The sequence below is a fragment of the Drosophila willistoni genome, assembly GCF_018902025.1.
Source record: "Drosophila willistoni isolate 14030-0811.24 chromosome 2L unlocalized genomic scaffold, UCI_dwil_1.1 Seg196, whole genome shotgun sequence".
In the NCBI taxonomy this organism is placed as follows: Eukaryota; Metazoa; Arthropoda; class Insecta; order Diptera; family Drosophilidae; genus Drosophila; species Drosophila willistoni.
This window is the reverse complement of record NW_025814048.1, coordinates 8275523-8297429: the sequence shown is the minus strand read 5'-3', so window position 1 is coordinate 8297429 and position 21907 is coordinate 8275523. Positions and strand designations below refer to the sequence as shown.

General features: G+C 32.1%; 1 protein-coding gene across 3 annotated transcripts in view; it reads right to left on the bottom strand.

Moving 5' to 3' along the window:
* LOC6639966 (terminal nucleotidyltransferase 5C) overlaps positions 1–21907 on the bottom strand; it is a 65713-nt gene that overhangs the window by 21712 nt on the left and 22094 nt on the right. The window contains exon 1 of one of the 3 annotated variants that reach the window (XM_002063019.4): positions 12669–12772. The exons of the other annotated variants lie outside the window; for them this stretch is intronic. Coding sequence (XP_002063055.2) covers positions 12669–12713 — 45 coding nt within the window. The 5' untranslated portion in view covers positions 12714–12772. Of the gene's footprint in view, positions 1–12668; positions 12773–21907 lie in introns of those variants that run through there. 3 annotated transcript variants of the gene reach the window in all.

Genomic DNA, 21907 nt, shown 5'->3' with positions numbered 1-21907 from the left:
ACCAAGCCACCAAAGCTAAGCCAAGCCAAGCCAAGCAACCACCGACTAGACAAAGAAGGAGCCAACCGCCAACAGGAGGGGATCCCCCCTCCCTTATGGGACATACAAACAGGGCCAATAGCCCAAATCTAAGCCACAAATTGTCAGATCATTTTCGAGAGGTAATAAACAATCAAATAACAATCAAATGAGTATTTAAAATTCCAAATACTTTTCTTCAAGTTTTCAAAGTGACAAACTAAAATTAATGGAAGTTTTTTACAGAAACATTTAGAAATTGTTTTAAATGAATGGGTATATATAATATAGGCCTCTACTTTTTACTAAAACTTATCTTCATACATACATATACATACGTATTTATGTATATATGTACATCGGCGAATATAGGGCTATGTAATTGGAGAACTTTGCCCCCAAAAGTATGCAATAAGCAGTTTATAAGGTAAACAAATTGTACCCAGATCTTCTTTTAATCAATTTTAACTCATTTTAGAACCATATTTAAAATCAAATACGGCAAAAATCTTACATTTTGTAGTTGTTTTTTATAAAAATGGAATTTTGGGTAAATTTAGAAAATATTTTGAATCATACATGGGAATTCATATGTTATTGGACTTTGTATAATTCAGATTTTAATCATTTAATTTTCAAGTCTTTTTTAAATCGAAAGGAACTGGGACATTGCTAATGTCTACAAGAAGCAAAATTAGATCAAAATTTGGGTTACAATATTCTTGAAATACTCTAGAATATGTAATGGTGACTATATTATACAGTTTATTGATCTGTATTTTATTTTGAAAAGAGTTTAAAAGTTAGGTTTAGCTTAATCAAGTTAGAAAATAATCATATTTTAAACCAATAGGAGGCCTCAAAATAGAATCATCACGTTGAGTTCTGTTAAAAAAACTTTCACATTTCCTTTTTAAGTCACTTATGCCAAAACTTTTAAGGCTTCTATGACAGAAACAGATTTATTTATTTGTGAGTAAGTCCCTAGAGTACTTATATTTCTTGATGCATTTGTTCTGATATGTTTAAACCTTAATTTCAGTATATTCTTGGAGTGTTTTAAAACGTCATGTCCTTAGAATGAGATTCAAAAGCTGCCTGAAAATCAGGAAAATTAGATTGAGGTCTATGAATCTGCATAAAAATATCCCTGCTGATTTTTGATAGAAATTGTGATCATCTTTCGGATCGAAATTCATTGACTTTTCAAAGAGTATTTCAAAGACATTTTAAAATATGCAATTCAATTGAGATACAACTGATTTAGGTTAGAAAGTGCTCGAAGTGTAACTTTCCAAAGAAAACAGATCTTTTAAAAACACCGCAAACTTATATTTTGGTTTTTAGATTGGTACAGACTTCCGTGATGGTCTTATCCGTCTAAATTTCACATATAGCTCCCTAAAGTATGCAATACAATGTTTAAAAAATCCAAGAAAACGACTAAATTAAGCCAAATTTGTCCTTTAAGGTGAGTTTAAAGGCTGAGACTAAGAAATTTGAAACATATCTTCTTCTTACATACGCAAAAAATTGTGAGTCACATACATACATACAAATGTATGTACATATGTAAAGGTATGTATGTATGTACATAATGTACTGTATATTTAGTAGGCAAAGTTTAATTTTTTTTTTTTTTTTGGTTTTTTAAAGCGTAAAAGTGAAATCTTTTTTATTTAACTATTTTCTTTTCATCTTGTGCGTTTTTCTTTGATTTCATTTATCTTTGTCTGCCTTCAAGTTATGTATGTCCGTTTGTCTATCTGTCTGTCTGTGTGGTCGTTAAAAGTTGTTGATTTTTATGCGGTTACTTACAGAAATTACCAGAGAGGAGATCATTCGTTACAAAAGAAGTGCATAGTTTTAGATGTGGTAGATATGATTGTTGGTTTCAAGAGGGGGGGGAGGAGGCTTACCTGTAAGAAAGAGAAGAAGAAACAAAAGACAAATTCATTAAAAATGCCAACAGCAAAAGAAAAAAAACAAAATACAAAGAAGAGATGAAAGAAGTAGGTGAGAGGTGGTAAACAACAACAACAAAATTTGCTGTGATTCTTATGCAAAAAAAGATAACAAAATACAATTTCGTATGCACAGAAGAGAATAGAGTCAAAAACGAAATGCATACGAAAAAGCCACGAGGGTCATTCAATGAGTAATGCAAAAATAATCTATAAACTTTTGAGTACTTTAACTCATAAAGTCTATTTAGACATTAGATCTATAATTTGTTTTACTCAAACTCCTTTATCTTTAATGAAATCTTAATTAAGCTGAAACAATTTACATTAGGCAGTTTAAAAACACCTAAAAAGTCTCTTTACCACTTAAAATTTAAATAATAATTTATAACAAGGTAAACCACTAAAAAAAAAATCTGCAACAGATTTTGCTTTTCATATATGTATATATAATTTCTCAATGTTGTATTACATTTATCACTTAATTTTGAAATTGAATATTATTGTCTTTTAAACTAGATCGTGTGCTAAATAAAACCAGAAAAATTGAACTGAACTTTTACTCCGCCGCCCTCACCCTCCCTCCAAAAACAACCTCCTCTACATTGTATGACTATATCAAGAGTGAGGACTATATATATATATATATATAGACACAGTTATGGGGGTGATATGTATATTTAGGTTTTATTTAAACAGCTGATAGAGAGTAAACCGAGTTAACCGATGTTCTTTTCATTATATATTTTGTTCCCATTGTAATAAAAAACTTGTTTTCTTTTTTTAAACTATGCACATGTCAAAAAAAGAAGAATAAAAGAGCCAAGTTCCATTTGCCCATTGTCAATAATAATAATAACAATAATAATAATCAATATGTTATGGATGTTGTCCCAAAAATAGCCAACAGTTTACAATATAACCCTGGATTTTTTTTGTGTGTATGTAGATAGGTATATATATTGCTGGCCGGGGTTGGCTGGTTGGTTGCATCTCGCCTGAGTCGCCTTCTGGGTCATTGCTGTGAGCTTGTGCCCAGCCTTGGCTCAGAGAGACACAGAGAAGAGACTCATGTATCGTGTTTTTCTTCTTCACTTACATATATATACCTCCTATATACAGAGATATATATTATTTCAGAGAATCTTTTGGGCCATTTTGAAACTAATTCGTGTGTGTGTGTGTACCTTTTAGGCTTGGACTGTCTTTAATTTAATTAGCTTTGTGTTGGTTTGTACACCTCCATTTTGTTTTTTGGTTGCTATTTAATTAGAACAATGTAAATTTAGTGACGACAAATGCACTAAACATACGCATTACATATACACCATATATAATCAAAGTCAAATCGGCATACATATATGTGTATATGTAAATGTTTCTATGTCTCTATCTGTGCGTGTGTATGTGTGGTTGGTGTCTCTGTGCTTATTTGTGCGCGGCTGACAAAATTTTTTTCGTTGTTGTTGTATGTAAATGCCTTAACGCGTAGGCGTAGTCAAATTATTTTATTCCTATTTAAAAAAGGGGAGGATCAGAAATTTTTAGATGATTTATTTATATATGTATGCCTATATATTGATCTATGTTTATATGATCTACAGAGCGCTTGACATTGAAAAATACATAAGTATAACTATTAGATTATTAGAGATATTTATTGTTTAATTTTATTTAGAGAGATAATGTGGTTCAGGCTATCTTTCAGTTGTATTAAAGTTAGACGGTTAAGCTAAATGTGTAAGTGAACGTATCTTTCGAGAACTAGATTCTTTAGGTAACTTTTTTCAAAAGTAGCTAGATTGATTTTAAGAACATTTTTTAAAACAGAACTTAAAACTGGGTGGGGCCCCCCTTGTGGGTCACAAAAACTTTAAAATTATAAAGATTGCTTTATTCTACAAGATTTCTTTGTAAAAATTTATAAAAATTTAACTACCAGTCGCTTTAAAGGACAGGGAAATTCATATCTTTTTCTGGCTTTGTTTTCTTTACTTTTAATGGTCTTTCTCGGCATTTTGTAGAAGTTTTCAATATACCAAGAAATAAAAATGCTAAAAGTTTAAGTGTCAAGACCAAGAAGGCAGGTTAACCCAAAGCCAGTTCCAGCAACTTGGCTACTAAATTGTTTGGTTTTTTTTTGCGAAATTTTTAATAAACTTTATTTTAAAGTACTTGAAATTTGATTTTTTTTGGCTGGACTACACTCGTGGCCATATTAATAGGTGTGAGTCTGAGGACTTAAACAATTAAAAATGTAATGGTAAGTTTTTCGATCTGAAAAGTGATATCATGATCTAAAAGAGGTAAGCCGAAGAAACCAACCAAATTGTATTTGTATTTGTGTTGTAGTTACCCAATTCAGATTTAGCTCACTATTTTCATAAAGTTAATCGGCCTTGTAATTGATAAAAACGGACAGAAAAGTGAACATGATGTCATGGAAGAGCTAGAATCTTTGAGCAACTTTTTTCCAAAGTTTTCAGATTGATTTTAGGAACATTTTCTGTAGCCTCTTTTTCAAAATAAAACAAATAAAACAAATTTAATATGTGGATTTTGGAGCAAGAAATTTCCCCAAAATTCACCACTGAGTTAGATCAAATTTTCACTTTATCTCAACTCATTTGTGAGAATTTCGTGGAGGATATCTAATTTAGAAACTGGAGAAAAGATTTTGTCGTTTGTAATGTAAAAACCCAAGAAGACTGCTTAAGATTTTCTTTATGGCATTATTTTTGACAATTTCAGATTCTACATATTTGTATTACAAATTCTATATAGACAGGTATTGGAGTTAAAATAGTTGCCAATGATTGGAACTTATGCAAAAGCGCCCCCGAAGCAACATCCGGGTAACCCTCCCACTTATATATCTAAGATATCCAATGACTATCGACTCCAAAAAGCCACTGAGAATAGAAGAATTCTAAATGATCATAGGTGATAGTTATATCAACTAAAACATAGTTTTATAGTATGCAAATAATGAGTTACCATGACTAACTAATAAGCAGTTTAGATCACACACTTTTGTATCTATAATAAATAAAAAATTGATTGTCAAAGGAGAGAAACCATTCCAATTCGTGTTTTGTTTTTTTTTTTGCCACAAGTTGTTTACAATGACCGCTCCCCCTTTCTGGTCGACGCCCATTGCATCTATATAGTTGGCTTGAATCTTGTGTTGTTGTTGTTGTTTTTGTTATTGTTGTTCTGCTGCTGCTTTGGTTGTTGTGTTTTAGTTTTCTGTGCATGAAATAAAATGCCGATAGCCCGACAGACAAACTGAACTGAACTGAACTGAACTGAACTGAACTAAACGCACTCCGTTGACCTTCGCCGTGTGCGGCATACGTACATTGAAGGTTAACAATCAATAACAACAACAACAATAACACCAACAACAATACCAACAGCAACAACAACAACATTAGCGATAAAAGCGCATTAACTAGAGCAAGAGCACAAGAGAGCTTAGATATTATATATTTGTTAATTTTGTTGTTGTTGGTTGTCATTTTGGGTTATTTCTTAATTTTCTTTTGTTTTTTTGACAATGAGCCCTCTTGATTGCATTTTTGCATTTGTTTTTTGATGCAACTTTAGGAAAATAAACGAAACGAAACTTGAATGTTTTATCATTAACTTCATGCATATGTAGCGAACCATAAAACACACTTTTGTTTTTTTTTTTTTTTTTGGTTTTCTTGATATGAAAATTGTCCCAAAAAGCAAATTTATGCTAATCTAAAACAAAGTGGAAAAAGGTTTAACTTGTTTCTATCTCTGTTGCGCTCTCTGTCTAACCCTATCTCTCTCTGCCTCGCTCTTTTGCTGTGTCTTGGTGTTTTTTTTTTGTTTTTTGGTCTTGGTTAATTAACAAATGAAATAAGAAATAAATGTTTACTGTCTGGCCAATTGAATTGGTTGCCCGTTGCCTTTGCCTGTTGTGGTTGTCGTTGTTGTTGCTGCTGCTGTTGCCATATGCTGCTCTCAGATAATAGATCTTGCATAACAGATAACTACTGCGCCACAAAGCGACGCTGACGACGACGACGACGACGACGACGACGACGACGACGGTGACGACGACGAAGGCATTCGCAATGACAATCCAGCTGGTTGGAGAGCTCTGAGCCAGAGTCAATCTGTGAGCCAGGCAATCAAGATCGCACCAAAGAACTATTAAACACGCAGTCATATAAAGTGTGTATGTGTGTGTGTATGGTGTGTGTGGTATGTGTGTGTCTTGCTTGGGGACTATCATTAAATAAAAGCAAAACGATTTTTTCTCTATTTTTTTTGGGATTTTTTAGATGAATTTTAGTTTTTTCTACAGTTATTTACAAGTCACGAAAAGGTAACAACAACAAAAATCGCACGCAAAGTGCAATTAAATTGTGTGGAAAACCAAGACCACAAAAAATTTAACAAAAAAATTAAACTTGTATGTAATTTGACTTAAATATTACAAATTTGTAAGGCAAAATCTCTAGTAGAGCTTTGACAATCTTTTTTTTAGAATTCCCAACTGATTTTAGCGCTCAAGATATGGAATTGAATGAATTCGAATTCTGGTGTTCGTCAAAGATAGAACTTGATGGTTTTTTGAATAGTTATAAAGACAACCCGCTCACCTTTTGATGTTGACTATGAAATAATCTTCATTAGATTTTAGATTTTGTATTCTGGTGTTCTTCAATAAAGTCTGTATAAGATAGAACTTGATGGTTTTTTAAAATAATCTTACACCTTTTAGTGTTGACTTTGAAATAATCTTCATTAGAAAACAATGTTTTAAAGTTAGCAGCTTTTCATTTCAAAAGTAGCTCCAATAATTTGTATTTCAAAAGAACTCTTATACTTTTTGATCACCCAACTATGCCAAATGCTCTGTTATAAGGAAATTTGTTAACATTACACGAAAGTTCATAAAGATATGTATTACTTTAATAAAGAATTTGTATGACCTTTTCTTATTAAAATTACCATAGATCGATTTGAATGATCTTATAAAATACTTTTGATAGACTTTTTTAGGTTAGAGTGTGGCTTTTTAAAGATTTTTAGTGATAGTTTTATATTTTTAACGATAGTTTTTTATTTTTAAGGCTTCAATGTCAGATACATTTTAGCAAGTCGTAAACAAATACTTCTTAGAAATAAGCTGCAGCCTGATTTCAGTATTTATAGTCCCATATTTAAAGTATAAGAAGTACTTAAAGCGGTGATACTGTAAACCAAATTCATCATGACGCATTCAAAATAGAGTTATATTTATATATTAACTAAAACATGATTGAATTTTAAGTAATTTTAAGTAAATTTGGGTCGATTTAACTCTTTAGTGTAAGATATTAAATTCAAAGTTAGTTTCTGAAATTTACCAACCAAAAAACGGGAATTATTTGGCTTTTTTTTGAAGTAAGTAATTTTTATAATGGCAGAAAAAATCTTCGAAGAAACAATCGATAGGTACTTTTAAGATTACAAAAGATTTTGAACTTGATTATAATTTAAAATGTATTTTGAAGAGAATTTCTCAGAAACTGTCTTAGCTTAGACTGGTAATATCAACTTAGAACAAAAAAAATATATATTAAGTATATAAATTGCATTAAATATATTACAAAATGTTTCAAATTTTAAAGCCTGATATTGGTTTTTCATTTAAATCCATTTCATTCATTTATAAATATTCTAAAATCCATGGAGAATAAAGTTAAACAAATAGCTAAAAGCTCAAGTCTCATTAGCTTTATTTGAAATATGTTAAAATGGCAATCAAAGTCGGAAAAGGTCATATTTGCATATTTTAATATAAGTTGTCAATAAAATATATTTTAAAGACGATTTTTGTTAAAGGTAATTAAATGGAATTGTTTAACAATTTGGATATATTCTAATAGAGATAAAGTTTAAAAAATATAGTTTTACTTAAAAGCAAACAACGTATATAATTAATATTAATTGTAAATTATATTAAAAATTTGTTAAAGTCTTAGAAGTGTCGTGTATATAGAAAAGACATTTGTCTTGAGTTTCTTTGTGGCATTAAATCTCATTTTTAATGCCTCAATCATGCTAATCAGCTTACTTTAGATTTTTCAAAGCAATTTGCACAGGTTTTTTCTTTTTTTTGTATATATCTCTCCCGCAAACAAGAACATATAGGTAAATAAGCCTCAAGCATTTTTTATACATATACATACAATAAATAAATGAATGTATATAACTGAAAGATAAAGATATGACCCCTGAGGCTAACCGAAATAGAGAGACACACAGAAAAGACAGTCGTCCCAGAGAGTGAGTGAGCGAATAGAATAGAATTATTTATGTTTCGGGCTTGGCCTGAGCGATCTTAGATCTTTTTTTTTTCATTATTTATTTCTTCTTTTTTTTTGTTTTTTGAATGGGGTCACCATTCATATATGAATAACGTAACACAGCGAAACTTGTGTGTGTGTGTGTGTGTGTGTGTGTGTGAGGGGTTTTAGGTTTTTACAATATATCTCCAACTACCTGACACATAGCAAAAGTTTGGCCAATTTGTGCTGCCTTCTTGGGTTAATAACCTTTTTTCTTTTAAAACAATCGTTGTGTGGTTAAATATATATGTATATGTACATAGATGATTTGCATTTACTGTGGCAATCGTTGTGACGACAGCTTTGACGCGTCGCCTTCTGCATTTTTGTTTTACTTAGTTTCATAAGAACACACACACACACATTCGTGTGCTTAAATTGTTGTTTGTTATTGCATTTATTGTAATATTTAAACAGCGTTTACTCTAAATCAATATATTGCTTTTTTTCGAAGCGAAATACTTTGCAAACTGTTCAAACACAACAAACTGAGAAAAAACAAACGAAAAAGGGAAAAAAGAAATACTAAAGCTAAAGCTAACTTTGTTTTATTGTAAGAAAAAGAAACAGAAAGAAAGAAAATGTTTACATAATTTTGAATAAGCTTAAAAGAGGTGGAGAAACATTCGTTTAGTTTTTTGTATGTCAAATAAATGTATGAAGAATTTGAAATTTAAAATTGTCAAGATCTGTGGCTTTTCAAAAAGGATGCCATGAAAGAAATCTCAAAGAAATCTTAAGCAGTATCAAAGATTAAATGAATCTAAATTTGTCTATGAAATTCTCATCTTAACCCCAAATGTAAATCAAAGACAACCTCTGGCCTGACCTTTTTCGACTTTGTCTGCGAATTTTCACGTATTGTGAAAAATTGTGCTATCATCCAGTTTCCCTAAAACTTAATTACGCATCGACTCTAGAATATAATATATATTCGAAAAAGGTTTATGGAAGAGAAAGAAAATCAAGATTACAATTTGCATTCCTCAGTCTATCCAGACCCCATTTTGTCATTCTGACTATTTTACATGCTGTTCAACTTCTATTCATTGGAAAATTTATCAAGTCTACTTATATTGTCATTTAGAGCACATATATCAAATTAATCATAACTTTGCAAGGGAACAGAATTGCCTTTTCAAAATGACAAACTAATAATACTTCTTGGAAAAACTCAGAAAGTTGTCTTTTCTTCCTAACTTCTACTTAAACAGCGCTTTTTTAGCTTTATAGACTGTAAAACTTACTTTTCATGGTACAACAAAAGAAAGTCAATTTAATTTCGCTTCGATTGAGATATTACCGATAGAAATTGAATTGATATTGCGTTCAATATTCAAAAATTTGTGCTTTGTTAAAAAAATTACAACATAAGCTATTATTATAGATAGAATAATATCTTCTATCTCTTTTACCTCTTAGTTTTTTTATCATAGATATAATTATGTTTTCTATTTTTTTTTACTTCTTTGTTTTTTTGTCGTAAGATTATTTATTTAACTTCCTAATTAATATAATATAATAATTATATCTTCTATTTCTTTTACTCCTTAGCTTTTTCCGTAAGACTATTTCTTTAACTTCCTTAGCTAAAATAAAACAATACATATATCTTTCAGTAAGCTATATTAGCTTCTCTAAATTTACCCAAACTAAGTAGAAAACTAAGAAATATGCACCTAAGATTATGGTTTAAAATGAATCCCCAATTGTCATATAATGCCAATAAACCGTTGGAAGATATATCAATAGTAGAATTCGATCTGAACAGAGCAAGTTTTAAAAATACTGTAGCATAGAGAATTTATATAGATAAACTCCCAAACAAGTAGGGAAAATTTACAACCTTAATTTCGATAAAAATAAAATTTGTTGGCAACATGTCGTATGAGTGATATTTATATCTGTAATTATGCCAAAACATATCTGTTTAGATTACGACCTTTTTTAAATTTATATACCAAATATATTAAAGTAATTAAAAACAGATCTCATAACTCACATAGCTCATAATTTTTCAGAGGAATATATCGAGCAATTTGAAGGGAAATCGAAATTTGATCAGTTTTGGAGTTTAAATCTTGGTTTTTGAAAAGTTTTTTCGGTGTTCTTTTCGAGCATCCTGCCACTTATGAAACAACAGAACATGGTAGTTGATATACTTGTTTTAAAACATTTGATTAAGCTAAGCAAATGTCTTTGGGAAAAATGTTAAAGTTAACTGTTTGTCTTATGGCCGTATAAGAAACCAGTATAGTCTACGTATCTTTGCATATATGTTTTATAGTTAAATATGCAGGCAGTTAAACGAGACCCTCAATTGATGGGTGCCAGCAGCAGCAGCAGCACTATCAAAAATTGAAATTCAAATTCCAATTTTAGCCAGGTGGCAACGTGCTTCAAATAACAAAAAGAAAAAAACCAAATAACAAACTAAAACTAAAAAAAAGGCGAATGGAAAAAACAAGCGACAAACCAACAACAAACCATTGCGACAAGTGTTATATATAATGTAATGTAATTAGTGAGGGTTGTTTTAGTTGTTGTTGTTGTTGTTGTTGTTGTTGTAGCATGCAACACGTCAATTGTAATTTGCATTTTGTGAAATGTGTTGTTGTTGTTCGTTGTTGTTCGCTGTTGTTGGTTGTTTTTGGACTCTACACGTGACACATACTGACCAAGTCCAAGACATTGCGTTGGTTTCACTGCAAAATGACGTCGACAATTGAACCCGGATATATTTATACTTAATAGTCGAAACTATATACGAGACATATGTATGTATATACATATATCCCCCCGACTACTCTATAAGCTTATATACTTTTGCTTAACATTTATACGCCTATGAATTGGTTGTTGGGCATTTGAATTCCAAATTCGAATTTCAAATTCCCGTAAAGACTCGAAAAAAAAAACAAAGAAACAAAATTAAATAATTCAATTGTTAGCATTTATTGGTTATTTTTTGTTTTTTGTGCCTCATTTGAATATCGTAAGCGAACTTTACTTGTGACAACAAAGCAACAACAATAACAAACAAAGATAATTATAACAAAACGAAAAAAATAAATAAATAAATAAACAGTCCTTAAGTCAATCTGCTGAGATTTCATAGCAAACATACAAAATACTTGCCACATTGAAGCTAAAATAAATATTTATCTAAATTTCTATCTACAAAAAAAAAAAACAAAGTGTGTTTTTGCATATTTGAGAATGTTTTTGCAAATTGTTTAAACAATCAAGTATTTGCTTTAAAAGACATTTGGTGCAATTTATTTGTCAACAAACTTATGAAAATTTGCAAATATATTAAGTAAGAAATTTCTAAAATATATTTAAATAAAGAAAATTATATTTTGATTAATTTGCATTAATATAAAATAAAAAGTTAAGTTTAAGTTATAAATTTTGTAATTAAAAACTGATTTGACACTTTTTTAATATGAAAAATTGCAAATATATGCAGTAAAAAATTTTAAAAAATATTTTTGAAGTAAGAAATTTATTTTTTAATTACTTTGCCTTTATATAAAATAAAAAGTTTATAGTTTAAGTGATAAATTTTGTAATTTAAAACTGATTTAACACTTTTTGAATAGAAATACAAAAGGTAAAACCTTTTTTTTTTACTACAAAAGGCTTAAATTGATAGAAATTAGCACTAAATGTTTAATTTTTATACAAATTAAAAATAAATTTAAACTAGTTTGTCATAAAACTTTGCCAAGTCGTAAAAATTACGTATAGTTTTTTCTATAGAAAACTAAATTTATTGTTTGCTAAATGTAATAAAAATTTATTATCAACCAATTTTGGGTATCTAACTATTTCGTAGACGAATACGAATACGAATAATGTTCCATCTGTTGAATGACTATGACAAATGCGAAGAAGAAGATGAAGAAGAAGGAGACAAGAAGAAAGAAAAACTATTGCAAATTCTTTGAACTTAATGAGGCACAACCAAATACAACAATAAACAGTGCGGATAGTCAGTCAGTCAGTCAGTGAGTCAATCATCCAGTCAGTCATTCAGTCAGTCGGTCGATCTGTCTGTCTCTGTAGTATGTGTGTGTGTAGTTTTGCCATAAACGCACTTTAAGATACATTTTTTTTTTGTGTTTTTTCGAAAGAAAACCAACACCAATTTATATTAACGAGCAACATTTGCGCATTGCAAACTGTTGCAAGCTGCCACCATATGCCTGCAACGACAACGACTGCAGCTAAAAGGAAGTGGATGAGAATTGGATGATTGAAGTGGGTGGTTGGGTGGTAAGTAGAGGCGTGGCCATTTGACATTTACCTTTGCATTGTACGTCGCCGCCTCTAGCCAATTTTCTGGTTTCATAAGAATGCTGTTCGTTAGTTAAGTTCGGGTGGGAGTAAGGGAATACGTGAGATTCCTCTAACTAGGACCCAAAAAAAGGTTATCAAGGGGGCTTGCTTGATGCTCTTGACGGCACACACAATTCTATATATGTAAATATATATGTTTTAAATGACTTTTAACAAACTCTTAGTTTCTTTTTCCTTTTTCTTTTTAAGATTTTCACTTTTTATTTTTCACTTCACTAGTTTTCAATTTCTCTCTCTATGTATTTATTAATATTTTTTATATATTTTTTATTTTGCTAATAGACTGTGGTAAAAGAACACACTCGCACTTTGGGCTAACATATGGTTAAGTCTTCAATTGGGCACAAAACATATGTTGTTGCCACTTCTGTGTGTGTGTGTGTTGTTGTTGTTGTTGCAGTCACAAGGGGGATTAAGAAGAAGAGTTGAGAGCGAAGCCAAAAATACAGGAATCGGAAGTGTCTTTAAAAAAACTTCAAAATTACTGAAGGAATAAAATATATTTTTTAGAGTTTTGGTTTTTTTGTTGATTTGGTTTTTTGTGGCGGCTTGTGTATATGATATTATTGTTGGCTTGGCTCTGGGTTTCGTGCGCGGTCACTCTCGTTGAACGACTGATTTCCATGGGCATTTAACGGTGGCATGAAACTTGACTACGCGCTCGCTCGTCGCCGACAATTGAGTGAGACGACAACAGGCAGGCAGAGGCAGGCAGACAGAGAGACCTACTAGCGCATAGCAAAAACGGCAAAAAGCTTCAAGCAACAACAAATCAACTGAATCAACAGGGGGAGAGAGAGCAAGCAGTGGAGCTCCCGCTCTCCCCCAACAATTGAGTGGAGCCGAAAAAAGCACACACAGTGAGAGAGAGACACACAAACACACACACAGAGATACGCATAGACGGTAAATGCAGTTGCTTGGGTCTGGCGTTGGGTGCTGCCGCTGCTGCTGCCGTTGCTGATCCCATTCGAAAGTTTAATTATATTTACGCCACCGACAACAACAACAACAACAACGACGACGACGGCAACGACGACGACAACGACAACTAGTTGCTATGCTGCTGCTTTTTGAATTGACGAAACCGGCATGCCAGTAGCAACAACAACAACAGCAGCAGCGACAAGCTGAGGCAAGCTTCGATCAAGAAGACAACAACAAATAAAAATGTATATAAAATATTTAATTTTTCTTTCTTTTTTTTCAGTTGTTGTTGTTATTGTCTCTACGCTTTCTTCATTGTTCCATTACGTCAAAAAGAAAAGAAAAGAAGAAAAAAACAAAACTAGAGCTTTTTATTTTATTTTAAATTAAGGCAGAAAAAACAACAACCCAAAAAAAAAACAACAAATAATTTTCAATTAAATTAAAAATAAAAGTTTCTCTCACTCGCGGCGCTTCTTGAATAATTTGTGAAAAACGTAGAAGAAAAAGGCAAGAAAAGACCAAAAAAAAAAAAAACAGAAAACAACAAAAAGCTTAAATTTGATTTGGTTATTGTGGTTTTTTTTTTTTTGTTTTTGGTATGTTTTGGCATTTTATTTTTAGACAATAACATTTTGTTTTATTCTTCGTTTGGTTTTTGGCGTTTTTTTTTTTGCGTTTTTTTGTGTTTTTTTTTTTGTATTTTTTTTCTTTTATGTCGTGCTCTTCAATTAAATACACAAATTATAGATCATATGTATATATGTATTTCTATATATATATATATACACCTATATATACATATGTATATATATATTATTTGCAATTTCGGCATGATTATGAATTGTTCTAATAGAATTTATGGTGTGTTTCTGTGTGTGTGTGTGTGTGTTGAACTTTGTCTGTTAGATTAAAAAGTCAAATAAATAAACAATTCATTTTTAATGTGTGTTTATTTTTTTTTTGTTTGGCTAATTTCAACAAGTTTTTAAATACATTTTGGGCTACTGTAAAAATGACTCAAAGATTTTTTTATTTTGTTTTTCAAAACGTTTTTTAATAGTTTTTAGCTACTGTAAAAATAATATTTTTGGTTTTCAACCTTTTTTTTTTTGTTTTTAATTACTTTTATGCTAAAAGTGACTCAATGTTTTTTTTTTTAATTGTTTTTCATAAAGTAAACAAATTTTTACGAGTTTTGCTTAATTGGTAAAAAACTTGTGAAGGAATTTTTGAAAAACCATGTAAAATTTTTTCAAATTTTTTCAACAAAATTTTTTCTTCAAACTTTTAAGCTTTAACAACAATGCATTTAAATGTTTATATTTTTTTGTATTTGAAATTGATATAAAAGTGAAATTTAAATTCTAGATGACATCGTCTCACACATTGCAAAGTTCAATTGGAGCACAAATTCATTTTAAATTCATTAATTTAAATTTAGACATATTCCTTCTTCTTCTTGACTGTTGCTGCCGTTTGACAGATGTTGCTGCTAACTGATATCAGCAACCAGAGGGGGACAAAAAATATATACAAAATTTTAAATTAACAGCAGGATGCAAAACTCTCAAACTTATTGAAGCTCTTGACAGAAAATACCACAAACAAAAAGAGAATGAACAAATTTTTTAAAGAAAAGAATCGTGCTAAATGCTAATTGCAATTAGTTGATGTTGTTGTTGTTGTTGTTGTTGTTGCTGATGACGTCGCAAGAGTCTCGACTTGAAACACAGACACGTGCCGAGACCCTTGAGGGTTAGATGCATCTACAAACACACACACACACACATAGAGAGAGATATGTGTGTATTTTTTGTGTCTCTGTCAGCTAAATTAGTTTGTTTTGGTTTGCCATATATAAAAATAGTTTGTCTAGAAGCCAAATTCATGGCTAAAACATGTGAGTCTTCTGTGAGTGGCTAAGGTATTTGCTATGTGTTACCCTTTACCTCTAAATAATTAATTTATAAATTACGTTCTAAACTAAAAATTACAGCAACAAAAAAAAAAGAATGTAGAAGTAGAGGTGTAGAGGTACTAGGTATAGAGAGGGGAGGGGGATGGGAGGAGGGCAAGAAAAACAACAATATTGTGTTTGCGCAGAAAAGACCTTGCTTTCGATTTCCACAAACACAGACACACACACACAGAAACACACACACACACACATACACTTAAAAAACCACTCGCAAACAAGAAACGTTCAAATTGCTATTTTATGCACTGAAATCTCCGACTATGAATACCAAAATCGCGCAAAACGAACAACAAATTTAATAACAACAACAACAACAAAAAATCATTTATAAATTGTATCAATGCCTAAAATCCCCCCACCACCACACCATACCCCTACCCTACCCGCCCTCCTCCTTCTCCCTCTCTCTACCTACCTACAGTAAGCACTTCTTTACCGTATGTCTCTCCAGTTAGCTCTGTCTCTTTCTTTCACATCATCATTTAACCAGCTAGACAGAGTTACTCTTGTTGCTGTTGTTGTTGTCCAAGACGACTCGATAGCGATAGCAAAACATGCTGCTCGAGTGCTTCGATCACCACCAACAACAACAACAACAACAAGTTCTTGTTGGAACTTGTTGACGACTTGGCCAAAAAAAAACAAAAAAAAAAAACACAAATATAAAAACAAAAAATTGTTTTACTTTACTTTTTGGGTCTTTGTGTCTCTCTGTCTTGGTCTACCCTCTCTTCCCCTCTCCTCCCCCACCAATCAGTGTATGTGTGTGCGTGTGTGTGTGAGTGTGTATGTGTATGTTCGTTATAGTGTTTAAATCCACCTTTCAAGACTGGTTTAGTTATTGCCAGTTGCATATTTGTCTATCTCTTTTGCACTACCTCTCGCTTTCTGTCTCAACTCTCCCTCTCTCTCTCTCTCTCTATCTGCATCTCTCTCCCTCATGCTCTATGTGTCTGGCTGGCTTTGTTGCAGCTCATTTGATTTGAACTAAAACGCAGCTCTAATGCAATCAAAACTGTGCGTTGTTGTTGTTGTTGTATTGGGTGTTGGCTAGAGCTGCCATTAGAGGTTGTTTTTGTTGTTGCCAACAAGACTAAGAAGTATGTCGCTTGAGTTTTTGTTGTTTTTCTAATATTATTAACCGACAACTTTGCGTCTATCTCTGGTAAGCAAAGTGAATTGGCTTCAAATTCAATTTGGAAAGGAAATCATTGAAAACAAATTGTCTTTCGATAACTAAAAACTCCCCCGTTGACTGAACTCCACAAAACTCCACCTTTTGAGTTGATTTTTCCAGTTTTCCCATTTTAAATTAATTTAAATATATAAGAATTTATAAATTATTATAAGGCTAATGTAATAGTCGCCCCTTTGGGCCACCTTTAAGGCACAGTATATACAAACTATTTAAAATTTTTGGCTAATTTCATCTTTTCTCCTTTGAGTTGACTTAAGATTGATTACCAAAATTTTAAAATATAAGTAAATAATTATGAATAAATGGCAAATCTTAATACAAAAATATGTACATATATCGATATCTAAAAATTACTTCTTTTCATTTGACCTAAGATTGTTTTATAATTTATAAGACAATCTTCATATTGTTATATGGGTAATTTCAATTTATGGCTAAGACAAAAATGTGTATATCGATATCTAAGAAATTTATCCCCCCTTGAGTTGATCTAAGATTGTTTTATACTTTATAAGACAATATACATATGTACATATATATGAACTGATTTCCATTTTATTAAGTTTAAATTTTAAAGAGTTACAACATTTTTAAAATATAAATCAATATTGTTGTAGATATCTAAGAAATTCCTCTCTTGAGTTGACCTAAGATTGAAGAGTTAAGAGTCAATTTTGAAATATAAATTCATATTGTTATACGGCTAATTTCAAAGCAATTTCAAATTCAATTTCAATTTATGGCTAATTGTGAGGCAAAAATATGTATCGATATCTAAAAAATTCCTCCCCCTTAAATTGATCTAAGATTGATCCATACTTTATATGGCAATACATCAACTATTTTCCATTTTATCAAGTTGAAACTTTAAAGAGTTACAATTTAAAAATATAAATCAGTATTGTAAAATACGGTTAATTTCAAGGCAATTTCAATTTCTGGCTAAGGCATCTAAAAAACTCCTCCCTTGAGTTGATCTAAGATTGATTCTTACTTCCATACTAAATATTTTCCATTTTTGTTTTAAATTTACAACAATTTTAAAAAATTTGATTTTTTTTGCTTTTAAAATATAAATAAATATTTAAAATATTAATTAATAAAATATTCAAACAATTTTTATTTATGGCTAAATGTTAATAGTTTCGAAGACAATAATAAGTTTATCGATATCTATTGAACCCCCCTTAAGATCTTTATCCCTCCTACTTCATATGACAATATATATTTACTATTTAAATTAGATCTATTATATTTATAAATAGATCTATAAGTGTCTAATGTTTCTGATTTCTAAGACAAAAATCAAAATTTGCCATTAGACATTCTAAACTTATTTCTTTTTTCTCTCCATTCCGCCTACACACCCTCTCTTTTGGTATGTCTTTCTTGCTCTTTCTTTCATTATTGAAAGAAACTTAACTGATTTCCATAGCAGTTCATTATTTAACCGTTAATTGCATTGGGTTTTTATGCAAGAATTTTGCAATTGCAAAAAGTGAAAGTCAAAACTCTTAGAGCCACAAGCAGCTGCCAGCTACAAACATTACGTATACGCAATGTGTGTTTCGAGCCTCAAACAAATGGAAACAAGAGAGACCCACACACACACACAGTCTTTAGTTTTTAGCAAATAATGATAAGATGCAACTTATTACTATATATCCTGTATTCCAGGCACGTCAAGTAGAAGAAGGGGAAAAAGAATTTTGACCTTAATCATGCCGATTGATGGTAGGGGGAGAGCAGGAGTTTGAAAGTGTGCGTGTGTGTGTGTGTGTGTGACCAAGTCAAGAAACGTTTCCAAGGGCAGCGACAAATAGCACTTAAGATCTTTACGACTTTTATATGTAAAGACAGTAGAGACACCCATGAAAAACCCCCCTGGAAACCGTTTACATATGGATGAAACTTTCAATCAGGCTTCCCTGTAACAAACGCTCACTTTACAAAAGGCTTTAGAATGGTTTTTTTTCGGTTTTGTTTTATATGTTGATTTTGTAGTATTTTTCGTTGTGTTACGATACTTTGGTGGTGTCGAACTGGTTGCTGGCAGCTGCTTGACTGGTGTCCTAACACTCTAAACCCAACGCCTCCGTGGCAAGCAATGAACAGCAAGCAACGGAGGCAGCCTCCACTAACGAGCTCGTCGTGCCACAACAACAACACTAACAACTGCAACTGCAACAACGCACAAGAATTGCCATGAACCAATTTGATAATACAAGCCCAGCACACACACACACACAACTCGTGGAGAGACACGCACAACAATTATTTCCACTGCCACAAGAAAATCGAAAGTTGGCTGTTAAGAGTGGGTTGTATGTACATGCGTCCCCCCCTCTTATCTTCCCTCCTTCCACATCATCATCATCATCATCATCATCATCATCATCACCATCGCCCCCCTTTCCATCACAAGTCTCTTTCTCTTCCGTCGACGTCGCTTGGCGAAGCGTGAACCAAAATTGAGAAAATTAACCAACAGCAAAATGGCCATGAAATTGATGTCCTGTCGCCTTGTTGACGCCAAAATGGTTCACACCATGTTTATCAGTTCCCCAACATACGTTTAAGCCAAGCCAAGCCACTTGCAACCTTTTTTTCTCTCGTTGTAATCTATTTGCAATGGGATTTCTAAAAATAGAAAAACTCATTGACAATTTGCGGGGGCAAAACGAAACCACCAACCGAAAATAAACTAAAGGAAATAAGCCACAAGAAAGCGCACACAAGAGGGGGGGAGGGGCGAAAGGCCAGAGGGGCCATTAGGTCACAGAAAAAGCTAACAACCGAAAGCCAAATGCTCTCTCTTCTTAGCCAAAAATAACAGAAATTGATGCAAGTCAACAGATAAATATAGATTTAGATGGAACTAAATATAGAAAGGTGCGACAAGAAAAGTTAGTGCCAAATAAACTGATTAATTTTAAAACCAATGTCTAAAGGAAATGTCCTAAGAAACCTCATAGTTTAGTTAACTTGTCTAAGCTAAAAAGAACCTTTTGTGATAAGGCTAAGAAAAACGTTCTGGTCTAGTTTACATAGAATTCTGAATAAGCCAAAATAATATCCCAAAGTGGATAAAGCAAAAACCAATTGAGAAGACACATTTACTTTCCTTTCCTAGTCACCTTCACAGCAAAGTGAAAGAGAAGGAAAATGAGTGAATGGTTAAGGACATGTTGGTAGGAGCAGCAGCCTCCGTGCATGACGCCAACAAATTAAATGGAGTACAGTAATGAAAAATCGATGCCAGCTGCTGCTGCTGTTGCTGCTGCTGAGACACAAGGACCTACATGAAAAACAACTAACACAAAAGGGAAAGAGGACGACCAACAGGCAGCCGACAGGCGCCCACTATATGTATGTAAATACTATATAGATGAATATACATATAAAGTATAAACCATTCATCGCCTCTCACGCTCTCTGTGTTGCGGTTTTTTTTTTTGGGAGAATGAGCTTTGAGACGGCCTGCCTGACCAAAAGCGACCCCAAGGCTGGCGCCCGGGAGCCCAGTTACCAAAGTGAGGGCGTGGCCCCCTGGCGTCGCGTCTTTACGGGGGCGTGCGCATGACCAACAATATAACATTCAATTAAGTGCAATTTAAGTTTAACTTAATGGCAGCAGCAGCAGCAGCAACAGCAACAGCAAACTGAAACATTACGTAAGTTAGTGCCTTCTGTGGACAGGATTGAATGAAATAATTATTATTTCCTGTGGTCGCTGCTGCTGCTGCTGCTCCTCACATTAGATGTCTAAAGAAACGCATTGAAGCAAGCAATTATAGCCTCACATGAGACAAACTAACAAACAAACATCTGTGTTGAAACTTTGCATGCATAACTAACAATATTGATGATAACCTAATATACTAAGGGAATGGTCTTAAGCTTGGACACACGTTTACACACTCTAGCAAATAAAGTTCAGTTAGAAAAGAAATCATATTGATTATGTTTGGCTAGACAGTTTGAACATTGGAAATGAATAACAAATAGCCTAATATTATTATCATAACTGTGAAACTATTAACTAAACTTTTCTTTACAAGCACATCCATACACTAGTCTGAGACTAACTAACTGAGATTCTCGTTATTCACTTGGCCTTTATGTTTGAGACATTTAGACAAATACTTAAACGCCTTACATTAATGTAAAGTTAATGAAAAAGTTAAAATTTAATAGTCAGGTTTGGACATTATAGCAAATCTTGGATAAAAATATCCAAGTCTACGAATAAAAGGTATATTTTGATGTGATAAATTATATAACAAATATATGAAGCAGCTCAATGCAGAATTTTTTTGTCCCCTCCACAAAATCGTTATTTCACCTTTTGAAACTGTTAAAATTACGATAAATGAGATCAATTTTCTCTTGAAAGTGCCCAAATCACAAACCAAAATGATAAGGCGGATTTGCCTCTAGGCACAGGTTAAAACAACTAATGATCAGAGCTATCGATCATTCTATTTAAATTCTATTTACTATTGAAAAAAAAGCTTGCTTTTGTCCAAACTTGTTCAAAATTCAAGAGAATCTTATCCCACGGAATAAAGATGCAAGTGGTAATGAGTTTTTAATAATATCTTTGCCCGATATGGAGAATTTCCTTCTTAAAATCGGCAAGTTACCTCTGAAAGTGGTAAAATTTGCAAAGCCAACGTTCTTGGATCGATTTCCCCAAGTAAATTCCTGATTTCCCAAAATTTTGAACTAGATCTGCCATTGGAGATAGATAGAACAGCATTTATTGGTTCTGGACTCCTATCAATCTTTTACTGTTTGAATCTTTGTAAACCCAACAAGCATTTCAATAATATACAAAAACTTTGGGAGGACAAATAAAACCCTACAAATATCATGGACATCACTTGGCAACATGCTAACCCCATGATTTAGGTGATCTTTTGTCGTAAATGTCACACCTAATGTTCCTATATGCTTTATATGAGATCACTAGTTCTCAAAACGATATTATGATATAATTTTGGCGTATTCTTTAAACAGTTTTTCCACGCTTCCACACTAAAATAGTTCAAAAGAATGTGGAAGTTTATATGCTTCG